This window comes from Pseudorca crassidens, chromosome X (assembly GCF_039906515.1).
Source record: "Pseudorca crassidens isolate mPseCra1 chromosome X, mPseCra1.hap1, whole genome shotgun sequence".
In the NCBI taxonomy this organism is placed as follows: domain Eukaryota; kingdom Metazoa; phylum Chordata; class Mammalia; order Artiodactyla; family Delphinidae; genus Pseudorca; species Pseudorca crassidens.
The window spans coordinates 30,370,035-30,389,570 of record NC_090317.1 but is presented as its reverse complement, the minus strand read 5'-3'; the positions used below and the strand labels follow the sequence as shown (position 1 = coordinate 30,389,570).

Here is a 19,536-nt window from a genome sequence, read left to right as displayed (position 1 = left end):
CCCAGTTTTGATTGGGTTATCTCTCTTTTTCTTACTGACTTGTAGGAGCTCTATGTATGTTCTACATATAAGTCCTTTGTTAGTCACGTGTGCTGCAGATATCTTCTCCCGCTCTGGCTTGCCTTCTTGCTCTCTTAATGGCCCCTTTCGACGTGCTAACAAGTTCTTAAGTTTAATGCAGTAACAATGATCACTCTTTTCATTTACAGTTAGCTTTTTCGTGTGTGTGTCCTGTTTAAGAAATCTTTTCCCCCCCCCTTGAGGTCAGAAAGATGTTCTATCTTGTCTTCTAAAAGCTGTACTGTTTGCCCTTCACATTTATTTTTACAGCCCACATGGAATTGCTTTTTGTGTATGGTGTGAGAGGCAGTCCAACTTCTTTGCCGCCTATGGATAGCCAACTATCCCAGATAGCGTTATTGAGAATGCTATTTATGTATTGAAAATCCTCCCTCTGCTTTGAAGCGCCACACTTGTCATAAATCAAGAATCTGGGTCTCGGTCTATTTCTGGGTTTTCTTTTCTATTCCACGGATCTATTTGTCCTTGTGCTAGTCTTACTCTGTTTTAATCACTATATAGTAAGTTCTGATGTCTGGTAGAGCGTGTCCTCCTACATCGCTGCTATTCAAAAGTGTCTCAGCTCTTCTTGGCCCTTTGCCTTGCCTTATAAAGTTTAGAAATCAACTTGCTAAGTTCCACAAAAACAAACAAACAAGTAAAATAACCCATTGGGGTTTTTATTGGGACTCAGTTAGGTCTTCTTTACTTTCTTTCAATGAAATGTTTACAGTTTCTTTCAATAGACGTCTCATAAACTTTTGTTAGATTTATTCCCGGGCACTCAATTTTCAAAAGCAATTGTAAATGTCATCTTTTCAAAAATGTATTCTCTCATGCTTGTTGCTGGTATATAGAGCTACAGTTGAATGGGGTGTGTGTGTGTGTGTGTGTGTATTTCTCTAGCTTCTTTGCTAATTCTATCAATTCTTATTAATTCTAATAATCATTCTATAGATTCTTTTAGATTTTCTAAGTCCATCATCATACCATTTGTGAATAACAGCAGATTTGGTTTTTCCCCTTTTAAGTCCTCAAACTTTTTTTCTCCTTGCCTCAGTACACTGGTTAGGACCTTCATCAAAGAGGTTTTCTGAAAATTAATTTTACTTTTTGACCAATTTAGTAACTAAAATTTATTAACTCGGTTAAACAAATTAACTGCTTTTTAAACAGGTTGATAACATTTAAAAAGTAGAAAACAGTAAATATATGAAAAATCTCTCTCCTAGCCCACACCTTCATTGGCTTGTTAAAAATATCAAATCTCTGCTCCTCCCCTTGACCTCCCGAATTGTAAACTTTATCCAGTGAGACTTTGCCACGTCTGCGTTTTTAAAGTTCCACCTGGGACTCTGATAATTAGGTTTGGAGACCAATAGAGTAGATTCGCCCACGCAGAGGTTAGTAGGATTGTATAATACAGTGATTCCCAACCCTGGCTACACATTAAAACCACCCCAGGAGCTCGACAAATCCTGATGCCTGGCCCTTACCCTGGACCAACTGATCTGCATCTCTGTAGGTGAGATCCTGGGCCTCTGTAGTTTTTTAAAGTTCCCCAGGTGATGGTGGGAGGGCGGTGGTCTGGGGAGGAGCAAGAGGGAGGGTTTACTCAGGGGCACAAGGAGACACTTGGGGGTGACAAGCATGTTCATTATCTTGGTTGTGGAGGTGGCCCCGTAGGTGTGTACGTGTGTCAGAACTTCTCAAGCTGTACGCTTAAAGTATGTGCAGTCTATACCTCTATGTCAATAATACATCTATAAAGCTATTTAAAGAAAAAGCAACACAGGTGGTTCTCACACACAGCAGGGGTTGAGAATCACTGTTCTAACAGAAAAGGCACACTACTGGAAGGGGAAGACGTGTACCTTTTCTTTTTCCATGTCATCTGCCAACAGTTGGCTGTGTACTCTTAGATCAACCACTTCATCCTCTCTGGATCTCAGTTTCATTCTGATTGGCGGGTTCGATTTTTTTTCCTCAAGTACTTTTCAGCTCTGACGCTCTGATTCCTCTGTTCAGCCTGGCTGTGCGGGCCAGGCTGCTGGTGCACCTCCTGGCCACACGAGGGGGCTGTGCAGCCTGCAGCCTCTTCCTGTCAACTGAACACTCTTGTGAGGTCAAAATAGGCTGGTCAGGCGTCTTTCCCTTCTCTCTGTCCTCTTGGTGAGTGCGAGCTCCGCTTCTGAAGCATCATCTTCAGCTGCCCCCATCCAGTGGTCCTGCTGCAGGTGAGCCTTTCTTTAAGCAAAATAAATCCATGAATCTCTGAATGTACAGAACCGCTTTTTAAGAGATCCTCAGATTGCTTTGAAAAAATAGCTCCTGCAAAACAATTAAAATAGGATCTAATTAAAGTATGTGTATACATACACATGTATATATGTATGTGTCTGTCTGTCTATCCATCAGTAAGCACATTAATAATATTACTCTGTTGTCCCTAGGAAAATGATCCATCCATATAAAAGGCAGTTATGTTTGTTACATCCATATAAAAGGCAGTTATGTTTGTTATTTGTTAGCAAATAAGCCTAGTCTTTTTCCAGTGTAATATGATATAAAGTACTTAAATATGGGAGTGTGTGTTTGTTTATCTATGTGTTTACATATATTCAGGTGAACAGGTTGGCTGAGTATTTTAGAATGGAAGCTATTCAAGACACTCTGGGCATTCATCTTCATCTCTCTAGGACCTGACAGGGAAAAAAGTGTGGATGCCCTGGAAGAGACTGACTAGAACTAATGTTACAAAATGATCTAGCTATGTCCTAAATTTTAATAAATGCATAATTTAATGCATTTAAATCCAGCTCAGAAATAAAAAGCAAATGCTTTTCTGAACTGCAACAACAGCAGGGGTTTTTTTAAAAAAAAAAGGAAAAAGAACCACCCCCGCACATAGAATTTCCCAAATAATACTATAACACCTGAACATTGAATAGCTCTGTCTTTCATGTTTGGTCTGATTGCAGTTTTCTTGCCTTCTGATTCCTAAATTTCAGATTATTCTATGAGCCAGTCACAACACCTTGTGGACACACCTTTTGCTTAAAATGCCTTGAAAGATGCCTAGATCACAATGCGAAGTGCCCACTGTGCAAAGATGGTCTTTCACAGGTAAAACGTTCTTTCTTTCTTGATTGGGTTAGCTTATTGGGAATTGGGTACGAAGACAGCATCCTATTGGATCCCAAGCCACTGCACTGTGCTAGAGCAAAACACCCCCTCAGACCATTTATTTCTCCTGTCTTAGAGCCACCCCTCCCCTCTCCACAAAGTCCTCCAGGGAAATGAGGCAACATCTAGCTTTTTATGAACTGTCAGTAGTGAAATTAATTTGTGTTGGAAACAAAAGTATCAAAATGATGATAAACATGGATTCTTGTTCTAATTCCATCATGGCACCTGATTCACTATCATGTTGGGTGAATCTTTTGTCCTCCCTGGGCTTGGACCAGATGAGCTCCGATGTCCCCTTATCATCAATGTTTATTCTGTGGTTTGAAGAGATCACTCCCAGGTCCCCAGGAAAACCTCACAGACCTTCATTGTGGTCCTTGCCCCACTCCTCAGCTGCCACTGTACTTATTAGCAGACATTTGTCTGCTGGAAAATCTCTGGGGCTTCCAGATTCTCTAAAATGAATCACCCAAACTGCCACCTTTGTCTTTCAAATGGACTTGCTGTAATTTTCTATAGCACAAGCAGATGTGGGCATCCGTCTTGTCCCCCCACCCCAGGGACTTGTGTACCATATTTTACAATCAGTATAAATGTTCCTTGACCCCTGTCATCCCTGAGGAGAGGTTGGAGATGATGCAAGACTACCTCTAGGTGAATGTAGATCCAGAGGAGTCATGTGTCAAGCTTTCCCAACACCCCAACATTTAAATTAAGGGAAGGGAGTGCAATAATCATCCAGGATAGCCCTGAAGCTGTGTATTGGGCTGCCGGGCAGGGTCAGTGTCATATCTGGCCTAGGTGAAGAGGTGGTATTTGCTGTCCTGATTGTAGGTGAGAAGCCCATGGTCCTTATACTTCAATAATACATTGGTGTTGTGGCAACACTACAACATTCAGATTAACAGAAAGAAGGAAAATCTACCGTTAAAATTTTAGTATGTACCTTTACTGGGTTTTTGTTTCAGCATCAGCGGAGGAGTCACCTCCCTCTTGGAGAGGCTACCTCCTGAGTCATTGCTTTTCCCCAAAGACTGGGACTGGTCAAAGCAGCCGGTTTTTCTGCAGCCAGGCAATGGCAGTGGCTGAGAAGGCATCGTGGAGGCAGAGGCTGTGAGGTCCTGGACTTAGGGCCTAGAAGATATTCCCATCTATCTCTGTGTCTTCGCACAGGGTCACACTTGCACCATTTTCCAGAGAGAGAAATATCTTATTCCGATCATGTTCACTGCGGAATAGGCAGACGTAGCCCGTACTGGGAAAGGAAAAAATGTCTGAAGCCTGCCGTTTTATACTCAGGAGCTCCCCCTGCTGGGTCTGTGTGGCTGGTTTCCATAGCCAGCAGTTCTCTGCAGATGTTTTCGTTCCCATTGCCTGGTTCACACAAACACCCACTCCTTACAGATCCCTGGATATGCACGGACTAGGGGGTTTGGGAGGAGAGTAATAGTGACAATTGACAACTGAGCCCGAGTTAGGTTATGAAATCAGGGTTTATAACGTAAATCCAGTGATACCTAGACGGTATAATAAAAAAAATAGGCAAATGAAATCACCAGTATAGCTTTTCTTTTTAAAACTAAAATTAGAGGAGAAAAAACTATGTATAATATATAGACTTGAAATATCCCGAAGCCCAAGCATTGGGATGGGGTTGGGAGTGGGGCACAGCAGGAAAGGATCAATAATTGAAAATTGCTTTTTAGTTCCCTGAACCTTTTGACCACGGACTTTCAGCATATCCCAGATGGAGACCATTTCTGGGAGCTTATAAACGCAATAATCAGAAAAAGGAAAGGAAAGGATTTTCTCCCTTTTTTGACAAGAACATGATCTCAGTCAATTTCAGCGTTGTAGGAAAGCTATGACATTTTTAAAACTCCATTGCAGGTCTTTTCCCCTTTTAAAAATAATTTTTCTAATTATAAAAGTAATTCATTGCATGTGGGTTTTTTTTAAGCTAAACTCTAACCTCCAGAGAATATATACATTATGATAGTATGAGCTGCCAGTGTGTGGGTCTAAATTACTCCAGTATGTGGGACATTTAACTGTTCTACTGATTACATCAGAAGTGGTTTGTGTTTTTCTGTTGACTGCATAATATCTAATTGCCTTGTTCCCCGTATAGTGCTTGGCATCAAGAAAATACAGTAAAAATGTCATAATGGAAGAGCTAATAGCTAAATTCCTTCCAGAAGAACTCAAGGAACGAAGAAGGCTTTATGAAGAGGAAATGGAAGAACTTTCTAAGTATGCATATGCACATTGCTGTTTTCAGTTTCACTCATACCAGGTCATAGAACTGAAAGTGTACATTCCCTCCTAACTCCTCATTTAGTGATACCATGTTGGTAGCTTGAAATTGGCCACAGTGAGAGTATTTAACACCACAGAAATTGGCAAATGCTGTAACAAGGGCTTACCCGCTCCATCCTCAGAAAGCGAGTTGTTCATTTACCAGCACCCACTGAAGAAACCTAAGCCGAACCACTGACCAGGTCACATATTGGCACTAGTAACTGGGTATCACGGATACCAAATTATTGGAATAATTTAATCAGGGGGGCTTAATGAAGTGCAGTTGACCCTTAAACAACATGGATTTGAACTGCGCGGTTCCACTTATACGTGGGTCTTTTTCAGTAGTAAATATTATAGTCCTACACTATCCGATCCGTGGTTGGTTGAATCCATGAATGCAGAACCGCGGATACAGAGGAACTTCGGATACTGAGGGCGACTCTAAGTCATATGCTGATTTTCAACTGGGCAGAGGGTTGGCGCCCCAACCCCCGTGTTGTTCAAGGGTCAGCTGTATCCAGAAGACGGTTTTCAGGTACATAAGGAGGTTCTATGAGGTTAAGAACTTTGATATCAGCCAGACCTGGGCTTATGATGCAGTTTTGCCACAAAGTGAGTATACTTCATGACCCTAGGCAAGTCACTTAACGTCTCTGGGCCTCAGTCTCCTCATCTGTAACTTGGGGATAATAACAGACTTGGACTTGTTATGAAGATCAAATGAGCTAGTGCATAGTAAGCACTTACTAAAAGCAATAGTAAGAATGCTGCTTGTTATTATGCTTCCTCTTCCATCACAGGTATTGTGAGAGGTAGAGAGTAGGGGTGGAGAAAGAAGTAAGGCTCCAAGCTCTCTGCCTGGCCAGAAGAACAACTCACCTAGCAGAAAAAGCAGGAAGGAAATCACTGATTTCTGTCTCTCATACTGCTGACCCCCCATCTCCCCATCCCTGGTGGGATTCTCACAGCATTCTGGGGGCAAAGTTCCCAATGGCAAAAGCTGTTCTGGATTTATGCTCACCCTGTAGAGAACATTTCTAAACTGCCACCAGTTCGTTTGTGCCTCTCACTTTGAATAACATGCTGTGCTGGGGAGCCAGAAATGAAATCGTTCTTTGCTCATTAACATATTAGATCTACTCAAGGCATCTTTATCTTTATTTCTGATTCTTAAGTTCACCTTGAGTCTCTCTGGGCCCTCTTCTCAAATACCATTTAATGTCTGATTGACAAACACTGGAATATACTAGGTGGATTTCTCTTAAAAGGAATCCTAAATTTAATCCTTTTGAGATTTGGGCAAATGATCTTATATATCTATTGGTAAGTTTATGTTCAGATGTCCCTGTATTGGATAAAATAACAGTGATCCAGGAGGAGCTGGCCCGATTGGTGGTTCCCCATCAGGCCATGTGTCTGAGTCTTCATGGGCACATGTTGAGAGGCAGACTCGTAGGTGTCGATTTCAGAGCTACTGCACCAGTGTCTCTGCGGGGGTGCAGTGGCCTGTTGTCTGCGTTTAAGGGCCTCCGGTGATTCTGATGCACACACAGGAGTGTTTGAACATCACTGGGCTAGATTACTCTTGCCTCTCCACTGCTCCCTCCTCCTCCCAGCTGGGCCTGCCATGCAGATCCTCTGGGGGCTTTGCAAATATGTGAGATGTTCGCGGGGGTCTTGCAGAGATTTTCCCACCATTCCTCTGGAGAGCTGGGTCCACTTTTACCACCCTTCCCCATACTGCCAGCAAGACACCTAGAGAGATTGTTGGGAGTGGAGAGCATGAAAGAAAGAAAGAATAATATGAGGTATAACTATCACCGACAATGTTAAGGTACTAGAGAACTTCATTACCCAAATTAGAATGTGTAGAATGTCAATTTTAATCGTAGCCCTTAGGCTAACCTGTGCACCGGATAATAGGATTCAGCCCACAGCACCAGATGCATTTTAGTATTTTTTATCAGTCTCAACCTGATGTCTCCTTGCCTTCCTGCGGGGGAACCACATGGTGAAATTTGACCAGCCTTTCTGTGTTCTGCTTCAACGCTGTGAGATGCATGTCCTTTGCTCTTCCTGACAGCTTAAATAAGAACGTGCCTATTTTCGTGTGTACCATGGCATATCCCACGGTTCCTTGTCCCCTGCACATCTTTGAGCCTTGTTACCGTCTGATGATTCGTAGATGCATTGAGACAGGCACACGACAGTTTGGCATGTGCCTTGGAGATCCTGTCAAAAGGTAAGTGAGGAGCTATGCAAGTAAAGGGAGGTTGGGTGGAAAGGGTTTTTTGTTTTACTTTGGGGCCCTCCCAGGAGCATTTGTAAGGATCAGGGTCCCTCTGGCCCCTAGTTTACCGTGTGAGAGGCTGCCTGTTTAAAGGAACCCCAGGATCAACCTTTTGTTAAACAGATGGTATATAGTCTAAAACGTGTTTTATAAGAGTGTGGTCCCTGGAGTCAAACTGCCTGGGTTCATATTCTGGCTCCATCCTTGGAGCAAGTTTGACTTCGGGCAAGTTACTGAACCTTCGGTGACTCAGTTTCCTTATCTGTAAAGTGGGTACAATAATAGTGCCTACCTCGTGGGGTTTGTTGGGAGGATTGGTGAGTTAATAATGGACATGTGAGCACAGTACAATAAATGGTAGCAGTTACACGTTAAAATTTTTTCTCATACAGGCACTGCCTGTGGTGTTATTGCAGCTACAGACCCTGGGACAGGCAAGAAGGCAGAAGTCCCTCAAGGCCCAACACGGGGTTATAAAAATGGGGGGAGGTGCGCAGGCTAGGGAAACAGCTCATCAAGAATTTACTTTCTTGAGTCCATTCCCCATAAACAGGTTTGCGGAATATGGCTGCATCCTAGAGATCAGAAACGTTCAGTTCTTTGCTGACGGCCGCTCAGTGGTCGACAGCATAGGCAAGAGACGCTTCAAGGTCCTCCATCAGGGCCAGCGGGATGGTTACAACACAGCTGACATCGAATACATTGAAGACCAAAAGGTGAGGGTGGTCAGTGCCACGAATCCTGAAGCCAAGCTAGCCCTGTAGCTTGGCAGACCAAGATGATTGCAAAAGGATTTCTGGGCATGGATGGGGGCCTTGGGATTTCTCACCGATTTGCTGCTGCCACACTGAATGCTGCCAGGCTGCTGTTCGATTGTGGAATGGCAGTGATTGCGCCCCTTGTCTGGGCTTTCCCCGCTTAGTTGCTGATTTATATTCATGCATAAGAGATGCCAAGCCAGGCCAACCCTGGGGCCCATTCAGCATAGGAGTTAGGTCTCTGCCAGGGATACCAAGATCTGGAGCTGGATCTATACATATGTATTTTATATTTTGCTTTATTTATATTTGAAACCTTTTTCTTTTGAGATAATTGTAGATTCACATGCACATGTCTATTTTTAGCTGTGCAGCCTGGCCAAGAGCCCTTCCCAATAATCCATCATCCCATAAGGCAGAAAGATGACATGTCCAGTTAATCGTTGGTTTTCTGAACTAACGGGTAGAAGAAGAGGTAAATAATCCCATAAGTGTTTATATTTACATTCACTACATAGTACGAAATTAATAAACATTTGCTCAACGAATAAATGTATTTGACATGGAAGATAAAGTTACATACGGAGACACAGACACTGCTCCCTCTCCTCCCGGGGAGCAGTGGGAAAGCAGATGTTTAAACAATGAAAAAGCCCATCCTCTGGCTGAGGAGCCTTTCACACACTACACAGGAGAAAGCCGGAAGGGTGAGTCTTCCCGTAAGATGACAGGATGGATGCTCAAATAGGCAGGTGTCAAAAGGGGCTCTAGGCATGAGGGAGAAGGTACAGAATGCTTCACTTCCACTTTGATACTTTCAGGTTCAAGGAGAGGATTGTGCTGAGCTCATGGGATTACATAACTGTGTCTATGAGCAAGCGTCGTCATGGTTTCATTCACTCAAATCATCTCTGAAGAATCGGATACTCAATCATTTTGGTCCAATGCCAGAGAAAGATGCTGATCCCCAGGTATATAAAAATGTCTCTTTGTAATCAGTCGCCCCCACCAGATGAGAGAGCCTGGGGTTTGTGATTAGATGCGTGTGTGGTTTCCACCCAGCAAATTTAGCGTAGAGAGGAAGATGGATCCGAATCGGTCTTGTTCGGCTGGGCAGTAGGCATCATGGGTAAGAACAAAAGGACCCCTCATCAGAACTGGAGGAGCTAAAGTAAAGCAGTAGGAACTTGGATCCAAGATAGGTTTTAAGAGATTAGTTAAGTGAGAGGATGGGAACACAGGCACCATCAACAGAAGAACCTTTAATTGTGAGTCCAGATTCCTACCGTGATGATGTGTTAGGGTGACAAGATTCACCAAAGGCCAGGCTTAAGAGAAGGGTACCTAGGGAGCTGAGACCAAAGGCTGCCACTTCCTGGAGGCTTCATAACTCTCTCCCTGATTGCTGCAGGAGCAAGGAGTGAGGAGCTAGGGCCAGCCGCCTTACAGGCTTCCAACTGCAGGATCACAGAAACCTTTCACCCCCAGGTCCCTCCACGCTTAGCCCTGCAGGTCCAGACCCCTGCCATTGTCCTCATCAGGGATGAACAAGTTTTCCTGAGACAACTGACCCAATCCTTAAATTTACCCTTGGCTGAGTTATACTAGAAAAGAGTTCATTAGATTCTACTGGATCAGTCTATTTCCCGGAGGGACAGGTCCATTTGAGAGATCAAGCTGCAGATCTGAAGCTCTCCAGGAAAGTGGAGATAGTTAAGTTTCACCAAGCTTTGTTTGCCTGGTGTACGTCAGGGAATACTCTCTCTAGGACAAGGCTGGAGATATCCTAGTCAAATATTTTCCCCCCATCACCTTTCCACATTCTGACCTGGTTCCTGCATAATCGCCTCCATAACTTCCTTGATTCTTTCCCTGTACTCATTCCTGACTTTATCACAATAGTAAAATAGAATATGTATATTCTGACTTCCATGCCAAAAAACTGGTCCTCCTTACCTCTCTAGCTGTGTGACCTCGGCTAAGTCCTTTCCCCTTTCTGACTTTTCCGCCCATCTCTGAAATGAGGGAGGTAGACGACGAGGTCTCTAAAGTCCCTTCTTCCTCTTGCATTCCGAGGCTGTAAAACACCAGTCTGTTCCCTAATGCGCTGCAGTGTCTTGGTTTCTCCGGGCCGCAGAGGTGGCTCCTTTTCCCGCCCCCATTCAAAGGCATCGTGAATGTTGGAGGGAGAAAGGCCATTGCTTCCAGATGATCCAGCTCCTGGCTCTGGGCCACTGTGACTCAGGACTACGGCAGAGCTCTGAGAAACCTCATGGTCAAGCTGAATGTTCCCCTTCACCTTCTGGAAAGCATTCTCCCCTAGTCAGGCAGAAGATAGCGATCAGCAATGGTAACAGCATCTTCCACAAGACAAAACACAGGTGCCACTGTGTGATTCATAAGGGCTCAGTGACACAGAAAGCCGAAATCTTGGGTTTCATTTCACGTCTTATTAGGACTGTTGCTTTGGCCGCAGCAGCAGCAGAAAAAATAAAACCCATCCAGTTTGGTCGAGTCAATGCTGTAGCCCCAGTGGTCCCATTAATAAGAATGTTCTAAGCCTCTGCAGGAGGTTTCCTAGGAACCACCACATGTGTTCACATCAGCTTAAACATCTTTGTTAATGGTCCTGGGAAATACAGTTCAGGATATGGCAGTCTAACATTCAGAACTCATCATAGGAGGGATAACACGTTACAGACTGCAGCGAGGGACAAAAAGAATCCAAATGGAGCTAGAGGCACAGAGAAGCAAAGAGGCAGTGAAGGTTGTGGGAGAATCAGGTGACCAGTTTGGAAGCAAACAATCCCGCGTGTAGAATGTGGTTCTCTGCGGTCCTAAAGCCAACCTTCTGAAGGGTGTGGGCAGAAAGCTCATTTGGGGCTTAGTAGGAAATTAAGTCACCAATGTCTGCAACGTGTACCTGGGACGCTGCTGACAAACAGAATTTTGGTGCAGGATCACTGTAGGATAGGAAAGCTCTTTATTGGAGGAAACCTGGGATGGAATATATTTCTATGTGACTGTGTTTTCCAATTGGAATTTTTGCAAAGTGGGATCGCTGTGCTTTGGGGCTGTGAATCATAGGCTCTGGTTTTAGGGGAGAAGCTAGCCGTGGCCCCGTTTAGTGAGCTGGCATATGTGGACTCTGTTGCCTTCAGCCAGAAACAGGGAAATGGAGGTAAGAGACATGCAAAGCCTAAGGGGTCATGAGAACTGAAGACCCATATGCTCTATGCATCAGGCCAAAGGGCCTAAACAGAATCTAAGAGGTGGAAGAGGCTGAGTAGCTGTCTCTCAGTATCCATGGGGGTTTGGTTCTAGGAGGCCCCATGGATACCAAAATCCCTTCTATAAAATTATGTAGTGCAATGAGTACAGTCAGCCCTCTGCATCTACAGGTTTCACATCTACAGATTCAACCAACCAGTTTTGATCCATAGTTGGTTGAATCCATGGATGTGGAGGGCCGACTGTAGTAGATAGTTCGGCTTGTAAAATCACACTGGCTAGAAGGTATGGTGTATTCGTTAGGAAACTGATGTGTTTGCTTTAACCACTACCAAAAACAACTGTAGCTTAAACTAGATAGAGAGTGTAAGTCATAGAGATGGAGGGCTGGGGCACCCCTGTTCCGTGAGATCATTCAGACCCAGGCTCCTTCCTGACAAAGCCCTTTGAGTGTTGCCCTCATCCTCCTGATGGAAGAAGACTGATCATCAGCATGTCTGTGTTCTAGCTAGGGGAAGGGGAGACAAAGAGGAAATGAGGGCGCATGCCCCTTTCCCAGAGCATGGCCTAGAAGTCACACTTACCACTGCCTTTTACATCTCCTTAGCCAGGACTTTGTCTTATGGCCTCACCTAGCTGCAAGGGAGGCTGAGAAACGTAGCCTTCCCACCCCCACCCCCTGGGTGGCTGTATGCCCAGCTAAGATAAAGGGAAATAGAGATGGGGGGTAATTAGCAGTCCTTGCCACACGCGGAAGCAGTTCCACCTGGGATGTTTCCTGGCAACTTTGGAAGCCTACAGGCTAGGATCACCTCCACAGGAATAAGACGAACCCATTGCATTTCTCTTGCAGATCAACCCCAATGGCCCGGCCTGGTGCTGGTGGACATTAGCGGTTCTTCCACTGGAAAGCCGAGCTCAGCTCCCGTTCCTAGCCATGAGGTCCCTAAAGGATAGACTGAACGGTATTCGGCGAGTCCTGGCCTTTATATCCCGAAACCAAAACTAGTGAGTGGATTGCTGAAAAGGAGCTCCCACGCTCCCCTCACCACCATGGGGGAGTCGTCTTGTAAATACACCTAATTGCAATAACATCTTAGAAGGAAGCATCAAACAGAGGCATTAGCGTGCTATTGATCAGAAAGAGATTAAGTAGAAAGACCAAAAGAATGTGATCTGTTTGAAACTTTCTTTCTTAAGATGCTTCTTGACATGCTGCACAACTACATGCACAGCAGAGGTTGTTTAAGAGCCCAGAAGAAAAAAAATTTTTTTTTGATTTTGACGTAAAATTTTCTCAAAGTTTAAAGTGATTTTGCTTTAATTTTCTGTCTTTCATAGACGAATGACTGTGTGGTTGAAATGTGATGCCCAGTTACTAATCATGTTGCTGCATTATTTCACTGACTTTTGAGGTGTCATTCCAAATGGTTCATATTTTATATAGCGTTGTGTAAAATAATGTTCATACTTCCTTCTGTATTAATAATTTATTTTCTGCACTATCATATCCTTTTTTTCTACATGTATGTTTGTAACTATTTAAGTGTGCATTACTGAAAAATACTGCTTTATTTATTGGTGTGGTTTACCATGTACCTAGGGGGAAGTAACAATACTAGAAATGTGCAATTTTTGCTTTAACAGTTTTTGCTACATTTGATCCCAGTTCTTGAACCATTTTTGTATCTATCCAATTGGATGCTTAAAGGAAGTTCAGAATCATGCCAAGATCATCTATCCTTACAGATTCTATTTTGCTTTCAGTTTGAACCCAACAATATAAAATACTTAAGGGATTTGGCATAGGTTGTGGAATAAGCCAGGGTACAATAAAAGTAATCCATTTTCTATGTGTCATACAGAGCCAGGATGAAGGAATTATTTTCCTGGAATCAAGAGATGAATTAGAGGAGTGTCTTCTATTACAATCTCTTATAGGCATTTATTTCAGCAGTCTAATTACATCTTAATTTCTCCCCAGGGCAGTTAGTAATGGGACTTTCAGGCAGGATAATACTTAACCCTTCAGAGGTAATGGTTTTCAGTCTGGCGTGTCACAGCCATGCCCAGCTAGCCTCCATACCTCACCTCTTCTCAGGGTTCTGAGGATCAGGGCCTGGCTAGCGTGTGTGCAAACACTTGATGAAGGACGGTTCATTATTAAAAGTGTAAAGAAGCCAGGAAAGAGGGTAGAACCCTTTAAGAAACCCTCAAACTATCTTTTTGGCTTTTAAATCTTTTCAAAGGAAGCAATTAATCCATGATTTTATCTAAACACGGTCTTTCCTCCTCACTGAGATGGGCCAAAGATTTCAATACAGGGGAAGAATAGTGGTAAAGGGGGTAAGAGTGAGGTCTTGTTTAGCTTGCTTAGTGCCAGTTTGATTTCTTTAGTGCCAGGACAACCTGAAAACAGGAGTGTTATAATGACAGAGTGAAAAGACTAGGACAGCGAAGAAGTGAATCGTGTTGTTCCTACCTTCACGCAAATTATCCTCCCCCCATGTGACTCTGGACAGCTGCAGTGCGAGACTCCCACACAGCCCATCCACTCTGTTCCCGCTAGAGGTTAATGCCTCAGGTAATCAGTCTGGCTTCTTCCATCACCACCTGTGGCCAGAAACAGAAAAGGGAGAATGAGATGATCCAGGCAACAAAAAAGAGATTCATGTAAGCAGAAACCAAATAACCTTTTCTGCACTTTCTTAATGAACACCGTGTTGTCAGAACATTATGTTACCAGGTTTGATGTTTGGAGCCCAGCTGGGCTGGTGAAGAATGGAAGCATAGGTGTGGTTACTGCCTAAGCAAACTCTACAAGGCTCAGGTAGGAGGAAATGAAAGGCTCCCTCTCCCACCTGGTGCCCAACCATGTGGTCATAACACAGTCCTAGGACAGTAATTTCCTACTGTCTAGTGTAAATGCAAGAAAGAAAAGGGTCATAAGTGTCTTGGATTGCTAGATGTGTTACTTTTGTGATTTCACTTTTTCTGAGCACCAGTTTGTCAACTAGCAAGTGGTGGGGATAAATACTGCATGTAGGGTTCTTATAACATTACATGAGATAATATACATACATCACTTAGCATAGTGCCTAGCACATAGGAGTCATTCAACAAATAGTAGCTACGATTAGATTATTCATAGTTACAAATATCATCAGGGGACCACACTGGCATAAAACCCTGCCTTTACACACAATACCCATTTCCAATTCCTTTAAACTTGGTTGGGGGAATCCACACCTCTGATTTTCAGACCATAACTTGATGAACTATTTACATGTAATGCCTTTGAGAGTCAAGTCTGTTTGGGAAAATGAAAAGACTGGAAAACAAATTAGGGTCAGAGATAAGGGAGAATCCCATATCAGCAAATTTTTCCTCTTTCAAGAGGGCTAAAAATTAGTGTTGTTTGGAGGTCTAGAATTTCTGATATAACGGAAGCCTTAAGTTCTAGCTCCATCAGAATAACCATCTCATCACTTCCTGCTCTCCAAAATGTCTAAAAGTCCGCATCATAGAATATTTCGCGTTGGTAAGAGAGGACCTAACCCCAGCAAATGTAGCTTGGCTGGGCAGAGTTGCACTTTTCTCTCAGTAGCCTGGATACACATTTGGACTGTTTTACAGCAAGCTTTTGTTTCAGTAGTGGCGGGAGGCAAAGTGCAAGGCTAAGCCTTGGCTTTCTTTGATATGTACTTGAATGGGGTAATCAATTGGACATGACTATTTCACTGCTTGTAAATTGATTTTGCTGCAAAGCTTGGGAATAAAGAGTATATACAGGAAAAACATAAAGTTAAATCTAGGCCAGAAGGACAAGACTTCCCCCTTGGTAGTTAGTGCCATTTATTCAGCTAATTTTCCTGTTTATTGTGATTTACCTAGTCTTTTCCTAGTAGGTTATTTTCTGTGTGTGTGTATGTGTGTGTGTGTGTGTGTGTGTGTGTGTGTGTGTGTATATATATATATATATATATATATATGAGTGTGTTTGTGTATATATGTACATGTGTGTATATATATTAGGTACCAAGCAGACATTATGCCTTTCTGCTTTGTACTGTACTATTGCTGCTAGCTAATAACCAGCAAAATGTAGAAAATGAAAAATGATAAAACTAATTTTCTGTAGACAACTTGGAGAAAAGAGTGCTTGCTCCTTACTCAGTGGGGTAGAGAACTGACTGGGTCAACAGTTTGCCTTTTCTGAAGGCCGACTGCTTCTAGCCCCTTGCTGCTGCAGCATGCTGGGACTCATGGAATCACTGCACATGTGGCCCTTCCAGTTCTGCCTGTGGAGCCGGACTGGGCTCAGATAGTCCCCTGTGGCTGGCTGTTGGAGCAGTGGAGCTCTGAGGCTGGTTCACAGCACTCAGAAGTCTCTTACTGTCAATAGATCGCATACTGTTGATAGACTGGAACCCGCTGGGGGCTGTGTTTCCCCTCACCAACTCCATTTCCAAGATGGGAGTTTTATTCAGGGACTCATTCCTTGAGTTCCCAACATGTTGACTTTGCATCCATTTCTGTTTCCTAAGGCAGAATCATAGCAGAGATATGTAATCGAGATGCAAATAGAAGGCAGCCCAAATAAGGGAAAAGGACAGATTTTCAGCCCATTCTTGGGCTTGAGGAATGAGGTTTTGATTTGATAGAAGACAGTTCTGAGAAGCAGCCAGCTGCATGGGCTGCAATTTGTGGCCTTCCCTGAGTGCAGAAAGAAGGAAAAGGAGCCAAGTAAAATGTACACGTTTGGTTCCTCTTAGAATGATAGCTCCCACTGTTTGACTATTTAATAATCTGGATTATGCACATCCAGAGGTGAAATGAAGACATTTTCCTTTACAAATGGGTATTTTCAAATGAGCTAAATTAACCTTGAGAGAGAAGTGCCTGTAATCTCTGTTCCTGGTGTCATTTTCAAGCTTTTGCTTCGTGACTGTGTAGCCATTTAAAGTTTACAAAGCAACACTGTAGCTTATGCATCATTTTAAAACTTGCTTGACATTTATCTGTAGTCAAAGCAAAAATAATAAACAACAACAAAATCAAAGGAGAGCAAATAGTTCAATGTGGCATCGTAAGCTTATTAGATAAACTAGTTCCGTCATTTTATGCAGTTCTCAGTAATGCCAGGATTAAAATATCCAGCAAGCCATTTAAACAGTGGCAAATGTGTCTTTGTGTTTGTAATTCCAGTTGTTTGTTAAGCAGCCATTTTACTCTTGCACTGTAATGAGCTGAAAGGGGAATTAAGATAATGCTTTTTTTTTCTTCCCATATTGCTATTCAACTACCTCTATATGCTTGATGTCTCTTTAGGGTCTTCTTTCCTCTAAATCTGTACAAAAGAAGTTTCAGCTCATCTATGTTGTAATAACAATGTGATATAGACAGTCTTTGTGAAAGCTTGTTGTTCATTAAAAAATGTTTCCTGTTGTCTCACTTTGTATCTAACACAACTCTACCCATACTTTAGGGCAAGAATTGCCCAAATAACTTCAGCTTTTTGTTTTTTTTTTTTTTACGTGGGCCTCTCACTGCTGTGGCCTCTCCTGTTGCGGAGCAGAGGCTCCGGACGCGCAAGCTCAGCAGCCAAGGCTCACGGGCCCAGCCGCTCTACGGCATGTGGGATCCTCCCAGACCGGGGCACGAACCCGTGTCCCCTGCATCGGCAGGCGGACTCTCAACAACTGCGCCACCAGGGAAGCCCAGTATCTTTTTGATGGAAGCTGAATAGAAAGGAAAGGGATCAGAACATCTATTTTGTTCTTGTTCCTATTGGTTGTAATACATTTGACCAGGAGATCTTCCAAGGAAATAGACCTGCACTCAGAAAGCAAGCTCTTATGTACGTGACAGTGAGGCAGGTGTGAACTGATTAAACTAATTGTTTAAAAATGCACCAGAAAAGCTTGTTGTTACTAATTATATTGAACCTTTTTGCTAATAATCTGCCCCTACTTTATTTGTCAATCCATTCATATATTGAGTTTGCTTAAAGCAGAGCGCACTACCTACTCTGTTTTCTTTGGCATGATAAAATGTTCATGAAAGCAAATTACACGTTTTATTTCAATTAAATGGTTTCTCAACAACAGGCTAAAGCTAAGGCCCACAGCATGAACCCTTTGACAGGAAAATTGGTAAAATTGACTAGGGCAATGAGCAGTGTCGACTGAGCTGACTGTGGCACGAGAGCTTCAGCAACATCTCACCTCCTTTACGGTACAGATGTTAGTCTCGTGCCATTGAGGACTTCACACAGGTTCTATTTTACCACTGAAGAAAAAAAGACATAGGAGTAAAACAATTAAAAAAAAAACAAAATGATAGAACACTCCACTTGGGCCTGACCTTGTTCTTTGTAACAGGATCTTTCGGGTAGTTGAGAAAAATCAGAACTCCTGCCAACCAGGGCCCAAAGGGGACGCTTGGCTCTGTTGGACTTCGCCCTTCTGTGCCTCGTCTGCTACTGTCTGGTTCTCATGAGATAGAGCACACGCTGGCCAAAGGCACGATCTTCCCTCCGAGGCAGTTCTTCTGCCCAGAATGCCTGCCTAATCCTTTCTGGAGAACTGGATTGGATCATCGAAAAAGAAGGTCTTGTTTGAGCAAAGCCAAAGCCAACACTTGCTGCTTCCTCTCCTCTGGGATCCACCCTTTTGAGTTCTCCAGGGCCAAAGATGCCTCCCTAGAAGGAACTCCCAGTCTCAAAATAAGATAGGAGCAAGAGAAGGGAAGGACAAATGCCCTAAATCCACAGGCTCTCAGATGTTTAAACATTTCCTTCCCCTCTTATGTTTTATGAGTTCTTAACTCCAGGAGGGGCTGAGGTGGGATGGGAAGGGGGTGGTGTCAATACTTTCCATATTGGCCTCTTCCAGGCAATGCAGAAGCTTCCCAGCCAGACTTGTCCATGGTCAGCCCAGTGCAGAGCCATGCCTTGGTCAAGGCAGAAGAGCGGAGGCCCCAAGGAGCCCTGCTTCTGGATCTCGGAGCCCACCTCTCCCACCCTCTGTTTCTGCCGATTTCCCCATTTCAACTGATCCTCCCATTGACTGGCCACCCATGTTTACTGTCCTCTTATACACATGTATTAGCCAGTGTCATTGTTGCATTAGAAAGCCCTGAAAAACCCTTTCCTCTGCTTATTGAAGTGTTGCCCTCTAGCCCTCCTGCAGAACACCACCTACCTCCCAGTAAGGCAATATCAACAATTTCTGGATACCACAAGGGCAATGAAATTAAGTAAGTCCCCAAATAGCTTACTTAACAGAAGTCCAGTTTCGCTATAAAAATCTTGCTTCTCTTGAATATTAGAGGTGCATTATGGAAATACTCAGCACGGTCTCGGGAACAGGGGAGATCACTGGCCCCTTTGACCCATCAGGACGCCCATTGCCACACCTGGCGTGCAACTGCATTCTCAGGACCACGTACTCCTCCTGCAAGCCCCAGTGAGCACTTTCGTAAGAGGACCAGGGAGGAGGGCTAGGGAAGCATGAAGTCCACAAATGGAGTTAAGCTCTTCAGTTCCGGCAGTCTACAGGGATGAGTTCCAAATGGTGGGAGGGAAGGAGGGAGGGAAAGAAGGGTGTGGAAATGGTTAATCATGACAAATGAAGTGACTTCCTTTTCACCGCCTTCTAGACAGAACTTCAGGCATCCTCTTCTCGTGGTGACTGGATTTGA

The 19,536-nt window shown here is 43.6% G+C and overlaps 1 protein-coding gene across 4 annotated transcripts in view; it reads left to right on the top strand.

The window, feature by feature from the left end:
• LONRF3 (LON peptidase N-terminal domain and ring finger 3) overlaps nucleotides 1-17,286 on the top strand; it is a 36,044-nt gene extending 18,758 nt beyond the window's left edge. For 2 of the 4 annotated variants that reach the window (XM_067723217.1, XM_067723219.1), the window contains 6 exons: nucleotides 3,072-3,186; nucleotides 5,381-5,502; nucleotides 7,637-7,795; nucleotides 8,397-8,559; nucleotides 9,423-9,572; nucleotides 12,686-17,286. In XM_067723217.1, the coding sequence (XP_067579318.1) occupies nucleotides 3,072-3,186; nucleotides 5,381-5,502; nucleotides 7,637-7,795; nucleotides 8,397-8,559; nucleotides 9,423-9,572; nucleotides 12,686-12,841 (865 nt within the window). In that variant the 3' untranslated portion in view covers nucleotides 12,842-17,286. Of the gene's footprint in view, nucleotides 1-3,071; nucleotides 3,187-5,380; nucleotides 5,503-7,636; nucleotides 7,796-8,378; nucleotides 8,560-9,422; nucleotides 9,573-12,685 lie in introns of all 4 variants that reach the window. The other 2 variants (XM_067723218.1, XM_067723220.1) reach the window with 1 other exon arrangement.
• The last annotated feature ends 2,250 nt before the right edge of the window (nucleotides 17,287-19,536 follow it).